The following is a 21610-nucleotide window of genomic DNA, read 5'->3' as shown; positions in this document are numbered from 1 at the left end:
GCTACATGAACACAAAAATTTCTCATTTGTGGGCAAGCACTAGGGCTTGTCTGGTTAATATACACTGCAGCCAAGTCTCGCTTAACATTAGGCACGTGTTACGCAAGCAACTCCAGCATTTTTCATTGGACCGGTGGCATGGGTGTATCGAAACGAGTTCTTGTTCTGTGTAATACGATGAGCCGTATATAGTAATTCCCCATCTAGAAGGCCCTATCTGGGTTTAGCGGGCCCTCAATGTTGGTGCAAGGGTGACGATTCGACCAATGACTCGGGTATTGCACCATCTTAGGGCAGGGCCTCACCGTCTTGATACCTCTCGAAATCGAATTTAGGCACCATCAGTCCATGCAAGGTGCCTACATAATCAATGCATACAGCACCCTTCTACATCCGATAGCGAATGCGAAAATCACCACAAGGGACTTTGAGGTCGCTCTAGTGGTCTGATACGTCCCAACCCCAGTGAAAACAATGTCACGCTAGCTATCAGATGCAGAACGGGGCTGTACCATGTCCGGACAGCTCAAACTGGCGGGGATACCTTGCCTTCTATACGTTCTTGGCGAACTGTTGGCCTTTTCAACTAATGTATCGTGTCTAATATTAGTGGCAAGGCTTCTAACCGCTTTCGATGGAGGATACATGACACTTTATATAGTGCACTAATTATCAGATGCCGACTGTGTGTAAATTACGTCAAATTTCAAGCATCTTTACCCCACCTGAACCGAATGCGAGGGACTAACCTAATCTTCAAGCAACAGAATCCCGGTCGATCTGCCGTTGGAAGCTCTGGCGAGGAAGACAATCATGAACTGATCCCTCGGAATTTTCCCAGGCGTCGGATACTTGTCGCGAACATGCGGTCGCTTCAGCTGGGCATTCCACTCCCAGCTCTCCCCCTTCAGCGTGACCGCTGCCGACTCCTCTCCATTCACAAACGCCTTCATGCTCTCAATCGCCACCGAAGAGCCTTCACACCGCACCGTGCCACCAAGCGACACATTGCGAATCTCGCCCCCCTCATCCGACCTCTTCGTCACATCACTCCACTCAACCACAACCCTCGGCTTCTCCGACCCCACAACCCCGGCGCCCCCCAGCACAACAACATCCGTCTCCAACCCCGGCGCCAGCGGCGGCGACCCCGTCCCCCTCCTCCCCGTCGCCCTCTCATACGCATACGCACACCGCAACAACTCGTTATCCCCATACGCCCTCCCCGCAAACGTTATCCCCACCGGCATCTGCTTATCCGCCAGCACGCCCATCGGCACCGTCACCGCCGGCACACCGAGATGCTTCAACGCACGACCGCCATTCGAATACTTCACGCCCTCCCGCAGCGCGTCCCGCATCGCCTCGGCATCTTCCTCCGCCTCCGCGCGCCCCACGTCGCCGTTCGTCGGGAAAGCCAGCACATCGAAGCCGTGCGCGTCCATCCAGTCTTCCAAATCGCGTTTCCTTGCCGCCTCCAGCGCCCGCAGCGCGTCGGCGCAGCCGGGCAGGTCGTACACGCTGTCCGGCCGCCGCGTCCGCACAAACTCCACCATCTCCGCGTACCGGACGTGGTTCTGCGTCTCGGTGAAGGCGGACGGGTCGTCCATGGGCGCGAAGCCGGGGTTGATGCGCGTGTGATCCACGGCGGCGAGGCTGGGGATGTTGGGGTCGGCGTTGCGCCGCAGGAAGTCGTCCCACGCGACGGCGATCAGCTCGCAGCGCTCGACGTCGATCCAGGACGCGGGAACGCCGGGCACGTTGGCGGCTTGGCCGGGGAAGAGTTGGCGGGCGTAGTTGTCGGCGAGGGGGAAGGCGTCGACGTAGATGAGGGTGGCGCCGAGCGAGGCGAGGTCGGCGGCGGCGCGGTGCCAGAGGGTGAGGGTGGCGGGGGAGATGGTCGCGGTGTTGCCGGTGGTGGTTGGTTGCCCGATGTAGCATTTTGGCACGGCGATGCGCTTGCCGCGCAGGGCGGTGGGGTCGGCGAGGGTGAGGTAGTCCGCAGGCCGCACGGAGGAGCTGGGCGGGATGGGGACGTGGTGTTGGGACCGCCAGAAGTCGCCGGCGGATGAGGGCTCGGGGTCGTCGTTGACGATGGCGTTGAGGATGGCGAAGAGGTCTTCCATCGACTTGGCGTGCGGGACGACGACGTCGCAGGTCGGGTACAGGGGCCACTGGCCGCGGGCCGGGATGACGCCTCGGGACGGCGAGTAGCCGACTAGCGCGTTGTGTGAAGCCGGGGCGCGCCCTGAGGAAACTGTCTCGCCGCCGAGGCCGATCGGGGCGAAGCTGCAAGAGGTCGCTACGCCGGAGCCGTAGGAGGAGCCGGAGGCAAAGCTGGTGGGAAGGTACTCCGGGTTGTAGGGGCTGGTCGACCTTCCGTAGGCGCCTCGTTGGCTTCCTCCATCGGCCATGGGGGGCATGTTGGTTTTGCCGATGAGGATGGCGCCGGCCGCGCGAAGTGACTCGACGACTGCTGCATCGGATGACGCTACCAAGTCAATGAAGGCGGGTGATGCAGCCGCCACGGTTAGCCCCTTGACTGAGAAGCTGTCCTTGAGAGTAAATGGAATGCCCTCCAGTGATCGCGGAGGATGGCCTGATGCGCGGTAATCATCTGAGTTCTGGGCTTCTTTGAATACGTCTGGGTTCAGGACACAGATGGAGTTCAGAGAGGGTCCTCGAAAGTCGTATTTCCCGATGCGGTGGAGGAAACGTGCAACAAGCTCAACGCTTGTTGTTGCTCCGGTGCTCAAGGCATCTTGTAATTGGCTAATGCTAGCATTCGTGATGTCAATGGATGAAGTAGTAGCCATGGTGACTGCAGGACAAATTGTAAGCGGACTGAAAGAGATAGAAAGACTGTAGAAACAGTTGGCGAGAGTAAAGATTTCTGCACACCATCCATTTCTACATTATATATCTATTTTTTCTCTACAAGTACTAGGAAGCTACAAACTCGAAGTTCGTAGCGATGGTGTGTTCGGTAGGAAGCTCGAGGCGCTTTCGGGCCGTAACCGTTAATGGCAGTTCGACGCGTAAAGCTTCTTCGGCGGGAATTTCGAGCCGCGACCTAAAAACCCTCCGACGACCGCACCTGTCCTCGTGCCATTTTGATCTACCCTTTTCGGCCTCCTGAGACCCTCCTCCAATCGGCTTCATCCGTCCCTGCATCCCCAGATCCACGCTGCGTTGGACCCTTCTTCCCGTTCCTGTCAGCACCTTGTTTTGCTGATGCCGCACGCACCACCTTCTCCGCAGTCGGCTCCTCACGGCCAATCGTGAACAAGTTCAACTCAACCAATCACCGTAGCACTTCCTACCACCCATCATGCGCAGCACCAAAGCCACCGGCTGCTGGACCTGCCGCCTACGCCGCGTCAGCTGCGACAAGGCCGCGCCCGCCTGCGCCGCCTGCACCAGCCGCCACATCAAGTGCCACGGCTACGGCCCGCAAAAGCCGGACTGGATGGACGGCGGGCGCAGGGAACAAGAAGTGCACCAGCGCATCAAGTCCGCCGTCAAGATCCATACGCGCTCCCGGAAGCTGCAGCTATACGCCCTGGCGCGGAGCCAGCAGCAGCAGGCGGCTCAGAAAACGAGAAGTCAGTCGCCGCTTCCTACTAGTTCTGGGTCGGACGGGTCTGTTGTTGTGAGAAGGGGGGATGGACCGCTGTTGTCGTCGTCGCCGCTGGCTATCGCGTCGCCGGCTGCGGTGGTTGAAGGGAGCCCCGATACGGCGAGCAGTTGTGGTAGCGAGCAGCAGCAGCGCCCAGGCCGGGTAGAGCGAGGAAGCGAAAGCGCGACGCCGGATCTTGGGAGGGCGGAGACGCCGTATCATTCCCTTCCGTCGTCGGCGCACGGCGAGCATTCGCATTCGCACTGGCCGCTCAGCCATCGGACTGCTGCTGCCACAGCGTTCTCCCGCGGAGCGCTGCCGTACGACGAGGCGGAGCTGCTGATGTATTACCTCGACCACGTTTTCCCGATGCAGTATCCGTACCATTCGGCCCGGACGAAGAGCCGCGGGTGGCTGCTGTGGTTGCTGAGTAAGAACGGTCCGTTGTATCGGGCGTCGCTTAGCTTGGCGGCGCTGCATCAGCGGTTGGTGTCGGTTGGTGGGGAGGGGGAGGAGGATGTGCCGTTTGAGTACCATAATAGCACTTTGAGGGAGCTGCAGGATTTCATTGGGGCTGCTACGATGGACGGGCTGCCGAGTGGGGATGAATTGTGTGCGGAGATTGTGGCGTGTGGGGCGGCGCTGGTTAGCTTTGAGGTGAGCATGGTGTCCACAGATCCATCTGCTATTGGCCGTGCTGATGATGTAACGGAAGGTCTTCACGGGAGGAACGGAGAACTGGCAGCCCCATCTACAATCAACAGTTTCTATCCTCAAAACCATCGACCCCTCTCGCCTCACAGCCAATCCGTCCCAGAGGTCACACGGCGTAGACGCTGCTCTCGCCTTCCATGCCCCTGTTTTGCTTTGGATGGATATCCTGTCCTGTATTGCTACGTGCCAAAAGCCACAACTCCCTTACGATCATTGGTTGTCGAGTAGTCATGACATCGACCTCGCCCAGATCATGGGCTGTCAGAATTGGGCTATGAAGGCCATTGGAGACTTGGCCACGCTGCAGGAGTGGAAAATGGAGAGTCTTACCTCAGGGACCTTCCGTGTTGAGGAGTTTACTACAAAGGCGCAATGGATTGAAGACGAACTGGAGAACGGGATCGAAGCTTTACAGCTTACAAAAGAGGTCAGTTGGCATCGTGTTTTGTTGGTGGAATTGGTCTGACAAGATTGTATTTCGTCTCAGGTTTCCTCGGAGAGAGCTGAAGACAAGGCCGTCACGCTGGTGTTCGCCAGCGCTGCATTGGTCCAGCTGTACACAATCGGCGTCGATGTGCTGCACCCTCAACCATCGAAACGGCGAAGAGTCGTTGCTCGAGTGATGCAACAAATCCAAAGAGCATCCGGGGTCGTCTCTGTCCGGCAAATCGTCTGGCCGATCTGTATTGCCGGTTGTGTGGCAGAGCCGCACCAGCAGCCCTTCTTCGAAGAAAGCGTCGCAGACGTGTTGCAGAAGCCCGAGGGTACGATCGGGAACTGCCCAGCAGCGCTGACAATCATGCTAAACTGCTGGGACTACCGGACACGTGAACCAGAGGTCCATTGGGATTGCAGCAAGACTTTGGCTCGAATGAATATGTCCGCTCTTCTTATTTAAATACTACATTACATATGCTCGAATACAGCTTGAGCAGCCGTCGTTTACCAGGGGAACTTGTTCCAGCAGTACTGGTACATGTTGGGACCACCGGCAGCCTTGCACGCATCATCCCACTTGCAGTTGTCGATCAGACCATCACCGACGGCGTTGGAAGAGCACTGGTGAAGGGATCAGCATCGAAACCCTGGAATTTTGACGCAGGAGAGATACATACCTGGTGGTGCGGCTCGTCGGAGTAGGTGTAGGCGTCAGACTGTGTCTCACGGTAGTAGTTGCAGGCAGCCTTGGTGGCGGCATCGTTTTGTTGCTGCAAACGTCAGTCGTTGCCAGATCGTGGGACAATGCGCGTGTAACTTACACCAGTCGTCTTGTCGTGGCACTTGCAATCCTGGTACAGGGCGCAGGCATTGCTGCCGACAGCGAAGAGAACAGCGAGAATGACGGAGGCAACCTTCATTTTGTGTGATGTTTGATAAAGGATGAAGAGGTGTTGAGTTGGAGATGGAGACGGTGGTTGATGGCTTTGAAATGGTAGCTTCCGGGGTCTATTTATGCCAGCTACTGTAATCCAGCCACATGCACTGGACAGGTTCTTGAGCCAAAGATGACCGTGTCCTATGTCGGGGTCTCGTTCTGGATCCAAGACTTCCGTTCCGCCTCATGACTACTGAAATTGGATATCAATAGTTCACAACAATACAGGGAAGGGATCATCATGGCAATGACAGTGTCCTCGCGCAAGACTTCCTATTGTGCTTCAGTTGCCCTGATTGTGGCTCCAGTGGACCCATTGTGGCGCCAGCGGATGGGTTCGGCTTCCCTGGTGTTTGAAACGGAGTGGTGGAAACTCTCTTGGCCGGGGTGCCGAAATGTCCGTGGTGTTTTGTGGGGAAAGGGATACGAGATGGGTGTTGGGCAGGTACCGAGTCAAGCAGCATCTGACTGGCTCGTATCCCAGCCTGAACACCTTACACGTTCGGCTAAGTCGGTGAGCATTATTCCATGGGGTTCTGGGCCTCTAGTCAGGTTTGCTGTCATGAATGTGTCCCAGCCAGCAGTGTACTTCTTAAGGTCCTCGCGAGCGCACCTGCAGCCACCACATTCAAAGACAGTTTCTACAATAGCAAAATCCTCCACTCCAAGACAAAATGAAGTTCGTTTCGGCTCTGATCATGCTCTCCATGGCAGCCATGGGTCTTGCTGTAAGCTACCCACCTCAGTATCCTTAGCTATCTACTAACGTTTAGAAGTGCTCGTCGGAGCAAGACTGCTGCTGGAGCACCAAGGAGGCTTGTTACCGCCAGCACGGCATCACCACTTCGTCCAGATGCGAGAAGGCCAGCTACGAGGACGACCTCTGCTACAACCACGGTGTCTACCTTGTTGACTGTGTAAGTTGCAAGCCCCAATAATCTTAGGGTTATTGTCTGCTAAACCAATGACAGGACGCGGATTGCTGTTCCATCAGCAAGAAGATTGGAATTGCTTGCCCGTAAGAAAGACCCACAAGCACAGTAATGCGGAGGAGGAAGGTGGGCGGCAATACATAGTCTAGGCACAACATGAATCAAGACTTGAATCATCCACTACAAGCTTTGTCCCTGTGATGCGGAGTTGCGGAGTGTCCAGATCGGGAATGCGGGATGGGCCGGTGATCCGAATCGATAATCGTCACGGTAGGTGCCGAATGATCTGAGCCATCGAAACTAATTACTATCAGCACCTAAGCTTGTTACGGAGATAGACGAAGCTATCATCTGGGCGTAGATTGAGAATTATTAAATGTACATACATCCATACCCGGATGGTAGCTTCAGCTACCTACGTAACTCGGATGGTTTTGCTCGCGAGGATAACTGCGGAGAATCATTTCTTTTGGCACCATGGTGGTCATCGTCACGAGAGATAGAGTTTACGAATCCGAAGGCACGGTTCGCCATTCGGGCCATTTCGGCTGAGTAGCCAATACGGTGCTGGTGTAAGAGAAGCGCCAAGCTTCGTGGCGAGGAGCTTGAGCCGCTTGTCTCCACCTCATACCCACAAATCATGTACTCTTTTGCATAGCTAAGGCGTCCCAAGCAACGGGCAGGTACTGTACGTTGCTCATCTCCCGCTGTTTCAACGAACCGTCAATGACTAACGCTTCCGGTCATGTGGCGGTGACTTGTCAACTGCGGGTCCAGCGGTTTGTTAAGCATTGTAAAAATAGTACAAAGAGTTCCATGGACGCAGGTCATTCTATTATTCTATTTTTCTGATTGCAAGCGTCAACAAAGAGCTGATGTCTGCAAATTGAGCAGTGAGTGAGTCCCAAAAATTGTGTGCTCAAAATCACAATCCGTCTGCCAAGAACATGCAGGTGAAAGCCAATAGTGTTGCCACGTGGGATCATGCGCAGGCCGGCGGCGTCCGCCCACGACTGAGTCATTATAGCGTCTACACGGCGGAGCCGCTGGAGAGACACGAGATCGGTTTCGCGTTCTCGACTGAGAGAAGCCGCTCTACCGCATTTTAATCATGTGTGGAGATGTGATTGACTCAGTACTTCGCAAGGCATACTTCACACGCTCACAAGTAAGCTTATTGATCTCGGGAAGGGCTGCATCAATGCCGGCGCAAGTAATGGGATCGGCGGTATAAAAGTGGGGAAGCTCCGCATCGATAACACCAACGCCAAAAGCACTGACCTACGTCACCGAGAAAGGAAGACGGAGAGTGGGAGTGAGAATAAGGGGTCATTGACTACGGTGTAGAATCGATCCACCTGACAGCACACCAGCTGCGAATTGCCTTGCGGGTGTGGTGAGGCAAGGCGTTGCGGGCCATCAGACTGGGTGATATGCCGCCCTCTCGCTAAAGTCAGTTCCATGCCGAGTCAGTCACTGTATTCTCACAAGCCTTGTTTCGACAGATACTGAATGGAAGAAGATCTAAATGAAGCTAATGAGAAAAAGAAAAGGCAAGTATGGAGAAGACAACGGGTGCAGAGTAGAAAACGCGATGGTTGACAAACCAAGTAGTTGGTGAAGCAAAGTAAATCAAACCAGTACTTCACACAAGACCACAAACATATTCTGGTCCACTGAAGAAAGAGTGGCTCGCCACAAGTTGGTTATGGAAGGTTCTACCCGAGTTACGAGTAGTTTTTCCGAGTGATCGTGTTGTGGGTCCTTCATGAATCATGCACTGGCTTGCTTCCGGAAGAGCCTCACTATCACTCCCCGAGTGAGCAGTTCCCTCGGAAAGCGATTTTCCGCTCATGCGATTGAGAATGACTCTGGTACTAACAGAAGGAGTAACGGCGTTTCATGTGGCGTCTGGCTGCCGTGACTCGGCCCAAACTAGTCATGCATGAGAATGACCACTTCACGAGAAACTGCCGAAGAAAGAGCTATTGCATCTCCCAGAGATATATAAACAAAGGAGCTGGTAAGCTGGAGGAAGACGCACCTGTGCCTACACGAATCTTGAACACAATGAAGCTCATCTCCCTCGCTCTGATCTTTTCCCTCGCTGCCACTGGCATGGCTGTAAGTCCTTGACATCATCGTCCGCAGGATCGTGTTTGCTGATATATGGTAGTGTTCGCCTGAGCAAGACTGCTGCTGGAAGGATGTGTTTGCCTGCTACCGGCAGCACTCTGTGTTCAACCGCTCCAAGTGTGATTCGAACAAATACAAGGCGCAGATGTGCGATAGGAACAACGTCACCCCCGAGCAATGCGTAAGTTGGCTGAAATCCGTCTCGCATCACCTTTGATTGCTGACACGAAATCAGGACGCGGACTGCTGTTCAGTGAGCAAGAAGATCGGCATTGCGTGCCCTTGATTGACGGGTTGGAGAAGACGGTTTCAAAAGAATACATGTGTCGGAATGGTGTCTCTGTTCGTAGAATGATCTATGTCGAATGTATCTTGCCGAATTAATGGATACTTGAGCACGAAAGGGATAGACGTGTGAATACTCTCGCGAGATCATCTATGAGGCCTTTTCTCCAAGGGCGCATCGTATGATAGATTGAGCGGAATGAATAATATGGCTAGGACCTTTTTAACAATATTGTGAGTTAAAGCTAGTTTGTCGTCTGAGAATATGACATACCGAGCTTCCTGCCCTAGAATTAATCTCCACCATGTCAAGAGCGACCATGTTTCCCGACTCTGAAATGTGTTGTGCAAGAAGTCTACTGTCGTGAAGAGAGAGCCCGTTGGGAACTGGATCAGCAGTGTTGGGAGCCCACATTAGATTCAACCTTCTACCACACCTTCACGGTTCCAAAGCACTTCCTTCACACTCCTCGTCCTGTCCCACAGCCTCCCTTGCTACGACTGCACCCCGAGCAAACTCCCCATTTGTGAGTCAAGATCTAGCGTGCCGTTCCAGAGCAGGTTCCCATTGTCATCAATGCAGCTTCAACTTCAACCACATGCCACAATGAACAATGCCTTCCTCATCCCATTCTCCCATCTCCTCGTCTTTAACAAACCCAAATTTGCCCCAGAACCCTTCAAGCCAACTCTGGGCATGCACGAGAGCCAGACCATCCCAAGACTCAAGATCAGCTGCGGGGCTCTCAACGTCGACCAGCCCGATCTCTTTGACGCGTGGCGGACTTAAGACCTGGTAGCCATTCTGGGCAGCCCAGTCCAGCGCTGTGCGCACCAGCAGCGCAGCTAGCTTCAGCTTGCGGTACGCTGGGAGCACGGCCAGACGACCGAGCTTGATGTACGGTCCAATGGCATGCGTATTCTCGGTGGGTGGAGAGCTGCCAGGCTTGTGCGCGTCGGCGGACGCAGGATGCGGCGGATGGGGTGGTGGGACAAGGCGAATGGTGCCAACGGCGACGCGGTTGGCGGTCGGGTCGCTCTGGCGGTGCTCGCTTTGGGGCGGCGCGGACTTGGAACCGGTAGCAGGGGTACCCTCGGATCCAGGCGAGGCGCCGTGGGAGACATATACGACCCAGTGAAAGCTGCGTGGATCGTCGTCGTCGAATTCGTTTTCGAGAGGCACTTTTTGCTCCTCGACGTAGACACGCTCGCGAATGGTCATGGCGTCCTTGAATGTTCTAGGGATTTCGCGAGCTGGTTGGTTGGCAGCCAGCTTAGTACGGTCGTACGACGTAGCCAACGATCTGGGAGGCGGAAGGAAAGATATAGATTGAGACATGATTGCAGCGGACCTGGTCCTATGGTCGATAACGGTGTATGTACCTTTCGATGTAGAGGTAATGTGGTATGGTTATTGCGAATGAAAGTTTTGATAAATCTCAATGCAAATAGCTATCGAGCAGAGGCAGTTGAAGGTAGAAGCAGGGCTTACAGATTTGTAAGGAGCAGACCGAGAGCGGCGGTATGTACACGGAAGGGCGTGAGCCGGAGGCGATGCAAGGGTAGGCGAAGGCGCTAGTACATACTTAGTGTTTGGGGGCAACTAAGTCAACCTATCCCACCACCGCATCAACGAACCACGACGCCCTCGAGTTAAGAAATAATGCATCTACGATGACACACCTGGAGCGAGACTTTGGCATTATTATAAGGACTCCTCGAACGCGACTTCGACTGCCTTAGCTTTGCAATCTCTGCGGATGAAGATGGTTGGGGCGGGTATTAATTAGGTAGATCGTCTTCAGGAACGGCCCGACTACCTACCATGACTCCCACCGAGGGAACCAACTATGGATGATATTATAGACTCCAGTTTCTTCTGGCCTGCAAATGATGCACAGCCTACTACTAATCTCAGACTTCCCACTTTTTCTTCAGCCCGTCAACCCACTCCACAAACTCGACCTCTTTTCCATCCACCTCAACATATCCTTTCTGACGTTCAGCTGGACTGGGCCCCCACGGCTTGAAGAACTCGTGGAGTGGATGACATAATCGAAATCCAAGCTCTTCATCCTTCATCGACTGAAGGCATTTGTCACAGAAGTCCGCTTTACAGTACCGACAAACTTGGAAGAATCCCCAGGTAAAGTCTTCTCCACATCCATCACATTGAATCCAAGGTGTGGAAGGAATCTTCCAGGTGCCGTCGTAAAAAAGGTACTGCAGAAAGAGGGACATTGCTGAGTTTGCATCCTCGTCATCAACTCCGGTCGTTATGAAGACTTCAACCAGCATGAGGAAGCCGCTAACGTCGTTAGATTCGTCCCAATCCTCCAAAATATCTATCGCGAGCTTAACATCTCGTCGAAAGTTTTGGTGAGCCTCCTTGACCGAGTTCGTCATCAGAAGCAGGGCCGAGCGCATTAGGGATGTGCAGTGAGCAGACCACCACATGCTTTGTGTTGGATCACTTCCTCTGAAATAAAGGCTTCGAAGCTCCTCAAGATGACTCTCAGCGGTTTTCCCTTGATGTAGAGTTTTCGCAATCAATGCTTTCGTGAAGGCCCTGGATGAAAGATACCTCGTAGCGTTGGCATTACAGCGATGAGATAATTCACTGTACGACGTACTTGGATGTTGCAGAACTTCTGTCCATAACTCGAAGGCTCTTTCATCCTCAGACGTAGTTTGGAACAGATACCGCGCGAGATAGTCCTGGAGGATTGGGATCAGGATGTGGCCAGTCAGCCGTGCCTCCTTCAAACATTCTTCCAAAATCTCAATAATCTGAACTGACTGAGATCTGAATTTGTGTACGTTATGTATCGGGAAGAGAACCGCAATGAGTGGAGGAGATGTTTCCTTCAAACAGTACCTGGTCAGCCTTGATTCCCCGGTTGGCGTCGTGTCCGTGGCGAGTCTGTTGAAATATTGACAAATCTTTCCAAACTCCGACCTCTTCTTCAACTCATTGAAAAGTGATTTGACGTAAGCATAATGTAATTCCTCTTCCGTCAACTGAATTGAAGTTGCTTTCTCCCAGACGTTTTCCAATATGTCCAGGGCTTCATCGCGGTTCCCGTGCAAGCCAAGGATTTTCAAAGCAGCTAAAACTTGATTTGAGATATCATCGGTAGCGTCGAATCCATGATAGCTTTTGAGATAGCACTCCCGCGCAGCTGACTTGTTGTCCTTTCGAAGATGGACTTCAGCTAGTTCGTAGTTCGCAGTGCTACACTCCGGGGACGATTGCAAGACCTCCATCAGCTTGTCTTCGCATATCTGCAAGTCGTTCTTCAACTTGAGTGTTTGAGCTACGCGAAGGTGCCACGTTAAGTCTTGTTCAAGCCGGAAATGGCATGCAATCCGGTTAATCTCCTCCGAACAACTTTCTGGGTGACTTTTCATAACAGTGGTGTTATCGTTTGGAGTAGCATCTCTTTCCTCGAAGAAGCTACCGGCCATTCGCGTTTCATGTTGATTTGATGGAGGCTCAACCTTTGCAGAATGAGCTTTCGGCGGAAGCTGAATGGAGTCAAATTACTTTCTCTTTTGATGTTTTTACTATTGGAAGTGCTTACCATATCCACATAGCTTTTTAGGAAGGCGAATTCGTAGGGAGAGACAGGTTTCGACAGTTCATTGAGCCATCGCGAGGCGAATAGCTCGGCCATTGGTCTCAGAAGAGGGATTGTAGGTGTGGAGGACTCCTTCACATCCATCAACCATTGTGATAGTGGCTCTATAGAGGATCCGTCCAGGGAGGTGGTCCTCAACCATCTCAGCATCACAACTGTGAAATTCCCAGGATCGAGAAACTCGCTGGAGATGTGAATGGCCTCTGATCCAGTAGTCCATCTCCTCAAAACGTCTTGATCGAAGAACATTTTGATGATGAGAGCCGAGATTTCCGCTTTATCATGGTCGGATGTTCGGTTCAGGTCGATATCCCTAACATGGTAGTGGAAGTAGTTCTCGGCATATTCCGCAATCTTACTTGATCTCCACGATTTATATATCTTTTCGTTGCAGAAAAAAGACATGCAGAAGCGAGCAAGGTCCAAATTAGCGCTTTGAGGGTCCACGCCAACTTTTCGGTTCCCTTTTCCTTTCGTGTTGAAAAACTCCTCAATTGCGGGTTGAGCAATGGAAACTAATGTGTCGTTCAAACGGGCAACTCTCTTCCGTTCTAATTTGAGATTTTCCGAAACGATCTCTGCATATGTGGCAGTCGTCTCTTCTTTTGCCTCGTCTGCCTCCTTGATTTTGGTGGAGTTGGAAATCATCGGTGTTTGGGGCGTCCTTGTTGTTATTCCGAACAGCGAAGGGTGGGATTTGACCATATTTTTCAAATTGGATATCCCTCGTCCATAACGGCTTTTGATCTTGAAAATCACATCCAGGTCTCCCAGGGTGACATCGGTGCGCGAATATATGATCCATGTAAGCAATGTATTCAAAGCATCGCACACCTCGTTTGTTTCGTTTTCGACTTGATTCAAAGTGAGATGAATCATTCCATCGCTATCCGTTGGTCGATTTTCCATCTGTTGAGAGATTTCATCAGGCGTTTTCGCAGTTCTAATCCATTTATCCATTCCAATGGCGTATGCAAAGGTGTCTGCCTTTTTATTCAATTCTTTGATGTACTCTTCGCGCTTCGTTTTGTCCAAAAGCGTATTGGCCTCCAGTTTTGTTTTGATGTACTGTCGGATGTCGTCTCTGAAGTCATCTTTTTTCACTGGGAAATGGTTCAAGCTGGTATAGCTTTCCGGATCGATGCGATCGAGACGAGCTGAGATCAATACATGAAAATGGAACCCCGTCTCTGAGGGCGTGTCTTTGTGATTGCAGTTGTTCCGGGGGTTGTGTTGAAGATTGCTCATCAGCGTCAAAAAGGTGTCGATTTCCTTCAGAGAGGCACTGGTAGCTTCCAAACCGTCCAGTACAAGGTACATGTGGGTGTGGTTCCTTCGCTCCTCTTTCGTAGTTTTGGGCAGAAATTCGATGAATAGCTTTTCCCAAAGATCTTCGATGGAGCGTGATTTTGAGAGGTCATCCTCCTGCTCGATAATTTTATTGACGTGCTGACGGTAAGACTTGTTCTTAAGCGTGAGGTCAAAGGCCCATGTACGGAGCACCTCTTTGAAGTCTAGCTTCTGGCCTCCCAAGTACGACGTCACAAGGATATGGTCGTTCCCGCTTGATGTTGTCGATAGCTCTTTGATGATTCTTCCACAGAGATATGTTTTGCCTACACCTGCAGGGCCACTTATAAGTAAGATCGGATGTTTGCCGGTTTTCCAGGCTTGGAAGGGAGGCTTCTCGTGGACCCATTTTCCCGTGCGGGGGACTAGACTTTTTATGATTTCCTGTGAGAACTTCAACCTGCAAGTCGATGAAGGCTTGAGCTTCTCATCGCGATCTGCATCCACGAAGCCTTGATGGAATTAGCTACATCATCGCAGTTATCCAAGAGGATGTGGATAGTACTCACTTCCTTCTGCCTTTCGAATAGAGTCAAGGATAGAATTTGTATTCTTCAGAGTTTGTTTCCCATCCTGGTGGGACTCTGCAACAAGCTGCTTAAGCTCCCAATCTGTCAATCGATCGAGTTCCGCCTTTTTGTCTTTCCAAGTTATATCCTCACTCGGAATATTCTTGAGGAACCGTTTCAAGCGGTCCATCTGACCATTGAGTGTAGCCGACGTGGTAAACCCAATGACCTCAAACAAGATCCGTAGAATTTTCACCACAGTTCCTCGCAGAGAGGATGTCAGGTCTGACTTGTAATGCTGCAGGCGGTTCAAAAAATGGCCAAGCTCATCGAAAAGCTCCTGTACAATTTCGTAGGCACTTGAGACCCTTTCGCAAGCGTCGAAGAAGACGTTGACAATGCTAAAAATGATGCTTGCCGGAGAGAATACCTATTCCTCATTAGCAGTATACTGAGTGGAGTGCATAATAACTTACATCTTTGATTGGATCACCAAAAACTTTGACGATGGTCCTAGTAACGCCCATGGTCTTGCTGAGAATGCCCCAGATCTCCTCGTGTTTGGAGCGATGTTCATCGAATCGTTGGGAAGAAATCATGATGGTGGCATTCTTAGAGTCGGGGCCAATCTTTACCAGGAACTCTTTTACCTTGGGCCAGTCGCCACCGTTGTCCAAGTAGGCATTGAGAGCATCCGTCCAAAGTCCACCTTCATCGTCTTCAGAGGTGAACGGGGCTTCTCGGCTTGAGGCATCAGCTTCCTGCCCCAGATTCTCCTCTTCTACAGAAACAGGCTCTCGGTCTACAGCTGTGTCTGCCTTTGGAGGGGTTTGAGCGGTATCTGGGTTTTGTGGAGGACTCGAAGTCAAGTTCGATGCCGGTGAAGCGTTACTATGAGCAGCATTTCCGGAGCCTTGACGAACGCCAGAGCCGAGGGCAGTGCTGTTCAGAACGTCGCTATCTTGGTTTGCACTCGGTTTATTGGAGGATGGAGGAACGGGGCTCAGAGGTGCTGGAGGTACGGTCGGTGGGCTGGAAGAGGAAGGATTTCCCTCATTTTCTCGCGCGGGCTTCTCTTTCTTTCGAGAAAAGGTTCGGATGTGCATACGCCTTTGAATGCGACGCAGGAGCGGAAACCTTGAGGTTGCCATATTCAACATGATGGATTGGATCTGGGACGTGTGGCAGCCTTATATGGGCTCACATTTTCCCCCGTGGATTCCATATGCACACAGTGGAAAACGAAGAAAAATCTGTCGACAAACCAGAACGAAACACGCGTTACCATTCCAAATCTCAGCATTAATTGCTTTTTCCTGCAACCGAATGGCTTATGTAGCCGAGGTGCGGGTCACAGGTCGCCACAGGAAAAGTGTAGCTGGCTGCATGTTTCTCAATTGGTTTGGTGTTCGCCAGTCATTTCTGTAAATGGAAGTGATTGTTCGCCCCCAACTCCTTGGCATGCAGCCTGTTCCGATCTCTTCATGCTGGTGTTCCAGCGGCTCCACCTCAGCTGAAAGCACGGCTGAAAGAAGCAATACATAATGGAAAGCGCTGCGTTGATGCAATTCCATGGCCAGATTCAATGTTCTGACTCCCAGATCATTCAATGAAGGCTCCCGAGGTGAGCCCTTTTTAAATATTGCCTCAAAGAGGAGGCCGCTGGAGCCTCCGCCTAGATGAATGTACAGCCAAGATAAACGGATGCACTCGACAGGGATTTTGACTAGTGATATCTTGTTGTGACACCCCTTTCTTCTTATACCGCTCCACCCTTTGCCTCTCGTAACAACGCCCGCCCTCAAATCGTACAGCCAGAAGGCGCTTATCTCTCGCGCGCGACACGCCACGGGCTGCCCGAACAGCTCTGCTATATTCTTCTCCTGCTCCTCCCTGCCGGGTTCCGACGTCTTGGCCAGAACGTTCGCAAAATGCAAATGTTTCCGCAATTGAAAAAGATCTGCTCGCAGAAACACAAGGCTGAGAAAATCGAAATCACATGGCGTTTTTCTCTGGCCACCACCGCCCAGTATCTTTCCCGACGGAGAATGCGGCGTAAGGCCCCACCCTCCAATTTTACGAGCAAAACATAGGTCAACGATGGAGCGTATATGATCTAGCCGTACACTGATTTTTCCTAGTCCACGTGTTTGATGTGACGCTGCTTAGGCTGCAAGAGACCGGCGCGAGCGAGCACGTGCATGACGGATAAGTACTCCGTCCCCCTCATTGGTGTGGCCGTACATAACCCCACCATAAGCGGCTCAGCCATTCTTCCACCAAGCCCTCAACAATCGCGCAATGCAGCAACTCTAACCGTTCTAATACAAGCCGCTCGAAAGCACCAGGCACATCCTCTTGCTGGACATATGTCCTAGCTTCTTTCGGGATGATGCCCTCCAGAAGCAGCTTGGCAAAGTCGGGTGCGGGCGTCCATCTATCGCTACGATAGTGCATGCCTCACTGGACGAAGCGCCTACATTCGAGACGATATTCTACACTTGGGGCCTGATGTTTGCATGGGAAAGCTCCATGTTGTCCTTGGCAACAGTACCTCAGCCTCACACAAAGCTTATTCTCTTTTTTGACCAACGAATGCCTTAGAAAGCACGGCAAACCACACTGGACACTGTACGACTTCGAACCAGAACACCAATTTAGAAGGGCATATGACAACCAAGTGCCAGTGGGAGAACACGCGTACGGCGAAGATGAGGACGAAGACGAGGAGGAGGAAGAGGAAGAAGAAGAAGAAGAAGAAGAAGAAGAAGAAGAAGAGGAAGAGGACTCAGAAGAGGAGGATGAGGTGAAACTGGAAGACGTGAAGATGGAGGAATGAAGAACCCCCTCTGAAGCCGCCACAGGGGCAGGTTACAAACGGGATCGTGGCGCGTGGCCAACGCGTAAGAAAAACGGCATCCACTCATTAGATACTTTCCCTTATATAAGCGCCTAAGCGAACACTCGGGCCCCGCAGCTGGCACGGCGGGGACGCCCCGAGGATAAGCGAAGGCGCACACACACTTTCGCTTCAGGAGGACGCGGGTCGCTCCCTCAACGAGACTAGCCCGCATAGCACAGGCCATGGAGCCGGCTGGGACGGAGTATGAATCAATCAATCAATCAGCCTCACACAAAGCCTTGTAGATGCGCTACCACATCTTTTCTCCAGGTCAACCCCTGGACTCCTCTGGATAGATCAGCTCTGCATCAATCAAGAGAACTTCGAGGAACGTGCAGAACAAATCGCTATTATGGGCGATATCTTAAAGTCCTCGGTGGCTACCATGATTTGGCTCGGCCCAGAGGATGAGCATACTGCCAAAGCCGGGGCGTGGATCGATGGGCTCAAAGTCATTGACTGTGTTAACAACGAAGATTGGGCTATGCAAAGTGACCAGCGGAGGAAAGTCATTACCGATCTTCAATTGAGGTTTTCGAATAACGCCTATCGCGACGCTATTTGCGCGTTGCTCGAACGCCCTTGTTTACTCGTGGTTGGATAGTCCAAGAGTACCTCTGATCGAAATCAGTTTCATTCATTTTTAGTTCCATGGTCTTCACAGAGCATAATCTGGAGGATATGACTTCGATGTCCGGCGGGCGGGGAAACTTCAGCCTGCTTAACGATATATGAGTGGATTTTTTTGTTTAACAGAAGTTTCTTGGACACATTGACATGATGCGCCTGCTTCGCAAACCTTGCGGACGGTTTGAAACGACAGAACCCATCGATAAACTATTTCCCCTCTTGGGCCTTTGGGCCTTTGGGCCTTTGGAAACCCGTCAACTCCACACCAAGATACACCGCTAAGCATGCGGAAATCTTCACCAATTTTACCAAGTGCATCGCAGATGAGACGGGCTGTCTAGAGTTTCTCTCTCTTGTAAGAAACAGCCAGCTTTCGCTTTCCAATACGGACGGGCTTCCTTCCGGGGTGCCAGCCTGGACTACCACTGCCCATCAATATCCTGAAAGCATTTCCCTCGTGGGCATTTTGTTTGACAAGAGAGCATGGGACGCCTCCCAGGGAAGAAAGCACATACTCTCGAATCCCAGAAATGCTATCGTTTCCCGAAAAGAACAACCTGTCGTCCGAGGGAGAATCGTTGATTTGGTTGACCAAGTATTCGACAAAGACTTCGACATACCGCCGGATAGAGACAAAAAACCAATTATTCCATACATGGAACGCTTTGTCAGTGAGCTCGCTAAAGCAATTCCGCCACTGAGCCGTTGGGCCACTCCTGACCTCCTGAAGGAACTAACCAACTCCGAAGCAGGAGGTTGGCACCCAGTCCACACACCGGAATAGAGCTTAGCAAAGCTGAAAGAATGAGATTGGATTTATTACCTCAATAGTGGCATTGGAAGGAAGGTCACTGTAACGGACAATGGTGAGATCGGACTTGCTCCGACTTAATGCGAGAAGGGGGATCGCATTGCGATTTTCCATGAGTGCAATGTGTCGATAATCATACGACAGCATAAAAATGGCACAACCACCATTATTGGTGACTGTTTTATTAATCGAATCATGCATGGAGAGGCCGTGCGCTGGAAAGAATCGGAAGCAGAAGAGTTCGTTCTCAATTAAAACTTTATCCTAGTATGACGAGCGTCTTAATTGTACGATGGGCATAATTTCCCTTACGGTAGTTCTTATTTTTATTTTTGAGCTCTTTGTACGTCAAGGCACCGTTGCGTAAACAGAAGCTGCAATGAACTTTCGGTTCCGAGAGACGCAGTACCAGGTTTTGTAGTGGGCGTATCATGTCTTCGTAGCTATGATGGAAGTAGAAGGGGTTTTCCATATGAACTCTAGTATATATCCAGTATCACTTTCTCTGAGCTCTGTTTAAAGTCCGGGTCTTTTCAATTTACAGCTAGAAACTATTTATATACTGATAGATTACTTCAGCTTCCTCGGCTCCAACAGAAGCTTTCCCGATGGGGCATCCGGCACAAGCCCCTGGCCTCTTGCATAGACCTTCTGTCCCCTAAGCCAAGTCTCCTCGACAACGCCCTTCAACTTCCTAGTCTCGTACGGCGACACTTTATGGCGGAACTGCATGGTGCTGGGCCCGACAACAAACGACGCCTCATCATCAAACACAACAACATCCGCATCATACCCCACCCCCAGGTCACCCTTCCTCCCGTCCAAGCCCACCATCTCCGCCGTGTTCGTCGACGCCAACCTCACCACATCCTGAATCCCCAACCCCCTCTTCTCCCCCTCCGTCCACAGCACACTCAGCCCCAGCCCCAACCCACTAATACCGCCCCAAGCCGAGTAAAAATCCCCCGCCTGACCTTCCACACTATGCGGCTCGACCGGATGTCTCTCCGGCAACAGCTTCAGATCCGGCGTACACGGCGAATGGTCCGACACGACCTGCTGAATCACGCCGTCCCTGCGGCCCCGCAGCAGCTCGGCCCACAGCCCGTCCTGGTTCGCCTGCTCGCGCGTCGGCGGCGAGCACTTGTACCGCGTGTCGCCCTCGCCGACCTGCTCGGCCGCCAGGCTGAGGTAGTGGAAGCACGTCTCGGCCGTGATGCGCACGCCGCGCTTGCGGGCCTCTTGCAGCAGCGGGATGCCTTCTTGCGCGGAGAGGTGCACGATGTGCAGGTCGAGGTCCGGCGCGACGTGTGCGAGGGAGAGGATCTGGTTGATGGCATAGGTCTCGAGTGTGGGGGGTCGCGTGGAGAGGTAGGATTGGTAGTTCGTGCGTGGGCCGGGGATGGGGACGCCGTCGGAGGAGCCGGCGAGCGTGATGTTGGGCGGAACCATTTCGGCGTGGAACATGACGGTTGTGGGGGCGTCGGCGAGGGCGAGGAGGGCCTTTTCGATGTCGGTGGCGTTGATGGCGGGGAATTCGTCGATCTGGGGGGTGGTGGTCAGTGGGCTCGGTTTGGGGGTTCGTGTAGTTGATGGTAGTAGATGTCATCAATAGGGGAAGGCCGACGTGCTGAGGAAGAGAGCGTTTAACTTACCCCGCTGTCTATGAGGAATCCCTTGAAGCCTCTGACCCCAGCCTCGACCAAAGGCACCAGGTCGTTCTCGTTGCCAGGGATGATACCTCCATGGAAACCGACGTCCACCCAGCACTTACCCTGGGCAGCTTGAGTCTTGATTTCGAGATTCTCAACGGTGGTCGTGGGCGGAAGGGCATTCAATGGCATGTCGATGAGAGTGGTAACACCGCCAGACGCCGCAGCACGAGTACCGGTGTAGAATCCCTCCCATTCTGTTCGACCAGGCTCATTGAGATGCACATGCGTATCCACCAAGCCCGGAAGGAGAAGCTTTGGCGAATGATCGAGGAACAAAGTGCCGGGTGGGAAGTCCGAGGCAGAGAGAACGGAATCGAAAACCGATGTGATCTTGCCCGTGGTTGTGTTTACCACCAGCGTTGCCTCAGTCAGGTGGCCTCCGACGACGGCGCGAGATGAGGCAAGGACGGTCAGGGCGGAGCCTTCAGAAGTGCCATTGTGATACGAATATGTGTGCGGGCTTGGAGGAAGTCCAACAGAAGATCGAGGGCAGAGGCTCAGGGCGCTGAAGAGAGCCAGGCCATAGCGATAGGTACCAACCATGATCACAGCGCTGTATTGCTGATGGCTGGTTCGAGTTGTAGCAAATCAAACACAAGACTGTTGAGGCCCCAATCTGTAGGCAAAACCAAAGAATATTTTAAACATATCGAACACAAATGAGAGATGGCTTCGGTTTAAATCAGCCATTGCGCTGCAAACTGACTCTGTATGCAAACAAAATGCACAGATGAAACCAAAAAGGGTCGGCGCCGATGGCCATCCGCGCCGCGGACTCCGAAGCTACCAGCTACGAAGTAGCACTGCGATGTTAATTGCGGTGGAGCTGTATTACTCGATAGAAACCCCAGATCTGATGAGCTTAGGCGGCTTGGCGATGGGGAACCTGACGAACAGCTGGCCATCCTTCACCGTGGTCCGCCTTGGCACCGGGCACACATTGCGTTGATCTTCTGCATAAACAAGCTCCGACCCGCTCCGGATCTGGAGA

At 52.4% G+C, this 21610-nt stretch overlaps 8 protein-coding genes across 8 annotated transcripts; 3 read left to right on the top strand and 5 right to left on the bottom strand.

The window, feature by feature from the left end:
• Positions 1 to 749: 749 nt before the first annotated feature.
• On the bottom strand, positions 750 to 2816 carry LTHEOB_11457 (Amidase; the record flags this gene model as incomplete). Its single annotated transcript, XM_035508215.1, has 1 exon — positions 750 to 2816. The coding sequence occupies one exon, from the start codon at positions 2814 to 2816 to the stop codon at positions 750 to 752; it is 2067 nt and encodes a 688-aa protein (XP_035366386.1).
• Positions 2817 to 3331: 515 nt separating this feature from the next.
• LTHEOB_11456 (uncharacterized protein) lies at positions 3332 to 5231 on the top strand (the record flags this gene model as incomplete). The annotated part of the gene is made up of 3 exons (XM_035508214.1): positions 3332 to 4276; positions 4335 to 4760; positions 4821 to 5231. 3 exons carry the CDS (start codon positions 3332 to 3334, stop codon positions 5229 to 5231), a joined length of 1782 nt encoding a protein of 593 aa, XP_035366385.1.
• A 44-nt stretch (positions 5232 to 5275) lies between these two features.
• LTHEOB_11455 (Translocation protein sec63) lies at positions 5276 to 5691 on the bottom strand (the record flags this gene model as incomplete). Its single annotated transcript, XM_035508213.1, has 3 exons — positions 5276 to 5392; positions 5449 to 5541; positions 5593 to 5691. The coding sequence occupies 3 exons, from the start codon at positions 5689 to 5691 to the stop codon at positions 5276 to 5278; spliced, it is 309 nt and encodes a 102-aa protein (XP_035366384.1).
• A 691-nt stretch (positions 5692 to 6382) lies between these two features.
• LTHEOB_11454 (Cytochrome P450) lies at positions 6383 to 6730 on the top strand (the record flags this gene model as incomplete). Its single annotated transcript, XM_035508212.1, has 3 exons — positions 6383 to 6436; positions 6485 to 6625; positions 6680 to 6730. The coding sequence occupies 3 exons, from the start codon at positions 6383 to 6385 to the stop codon at positions 6728 to 6730; spliced, it is 246 nt and encodes an 81-aa protein (XP_035366383.1).
• Positions 6731 to 8710: 1980 nt separating this feature from the next.
• LTHEOB_11453 (Cytochrome P450) lies at positions 8711 to 9062 on the top strand (the record flags this gene model as incomplete). The annotated part of the gene is made up of 3 exons (XM_035508211.1): positions 8711 to 8764; positions 8817 to 8957; positions 9012 to 9062. The coding sequence occupies 3 exons, from the start codon at positions 8711 to 8713 to the stop codon at positions 9060 to 9062; spliced, it is 246 nt and encodes an 81-aa protein (XP_035366382.1).
• Positions 9063 to 9635: 573 nt separating this feature from the next.
• LTHEOB_11452 (Acyl-n-acyltransferase) lies at positions 9636 to 10400 on the bottom strand (the record flags this gene model as incomplete). The annotated part of the gene is made up of 1 exon (XM_035508210.1): positions 9636 to 10400. One exon carries the CDS (start codon positions 10398 to 10400, stop codon positions 9636 to 9638), a length of 765 nt encoding a protein of 254 aa, XP_035366381.1.
• A 575-nt stretch (positions 10401 to 10975) lies between these two features.
• LTHEOB_11451 (NACHT and TPR domain-containing protein) lies at positions 10976 to 15667 on the bottom strand (the record flags this gene model as incomplete). Its single annotated transcript, XM_035508209.1, has 6 exons — positions 10976 to 11406; positions 11695 to 11867; positions 11940 to 12364; positions 12646 to 14504; positions 14562 to 14991; positions 15038 to 15667. The coding sequence occupies 6 exons, from the start codon at positions 15665 to 15667 to the stop codon at positions 10976 to 10978; spliced, it is 3948 nt and encodes a 1315-aa protein (XP_035366380.1).
• Positions 15668 to 19474: 3807 nt separating this feature from the next.
• LTHEOB_11450 (Amidohydrolase 1) lies at positions 19475 to 21162 on the bottom strand (the record flags this gene model as incomplete). Its single annotated transcript, XM_035508208.1, has 2 exons — positions 19475 to 20449; positions 20560 to 21162. 2 exons carry the CDS (start codon positions 21160 to 21162, stop codon positions 19475 to 19477), a joined length of 1578 nt encoding a protein of 525 aa, XP_035366379.1.
• Between the last annotated feature and the right edge of the window lie 448 nt (positions 21163 to 21610).

This window comes from Lasiodiplodia theobromae, assembly GCF_012971845.1.
Source record: "Lasiodiplodia theobromae strain AM2As chromosome Unknown scaffold_49, whole genome shotgun sequence".
Lineage (NCBI taxonomy): Eukaryota > Fungi > Ascomycota > Dothideomycetes > Botryosphaeriales > Botryosphaeriaceae > Lasiodiplodia > Lasiodiplodia theobromae.
Note: the sequence above shows the minus strand (reverse complement) of the source record. Positions and strands in the feature narration are given on the sequence as shown.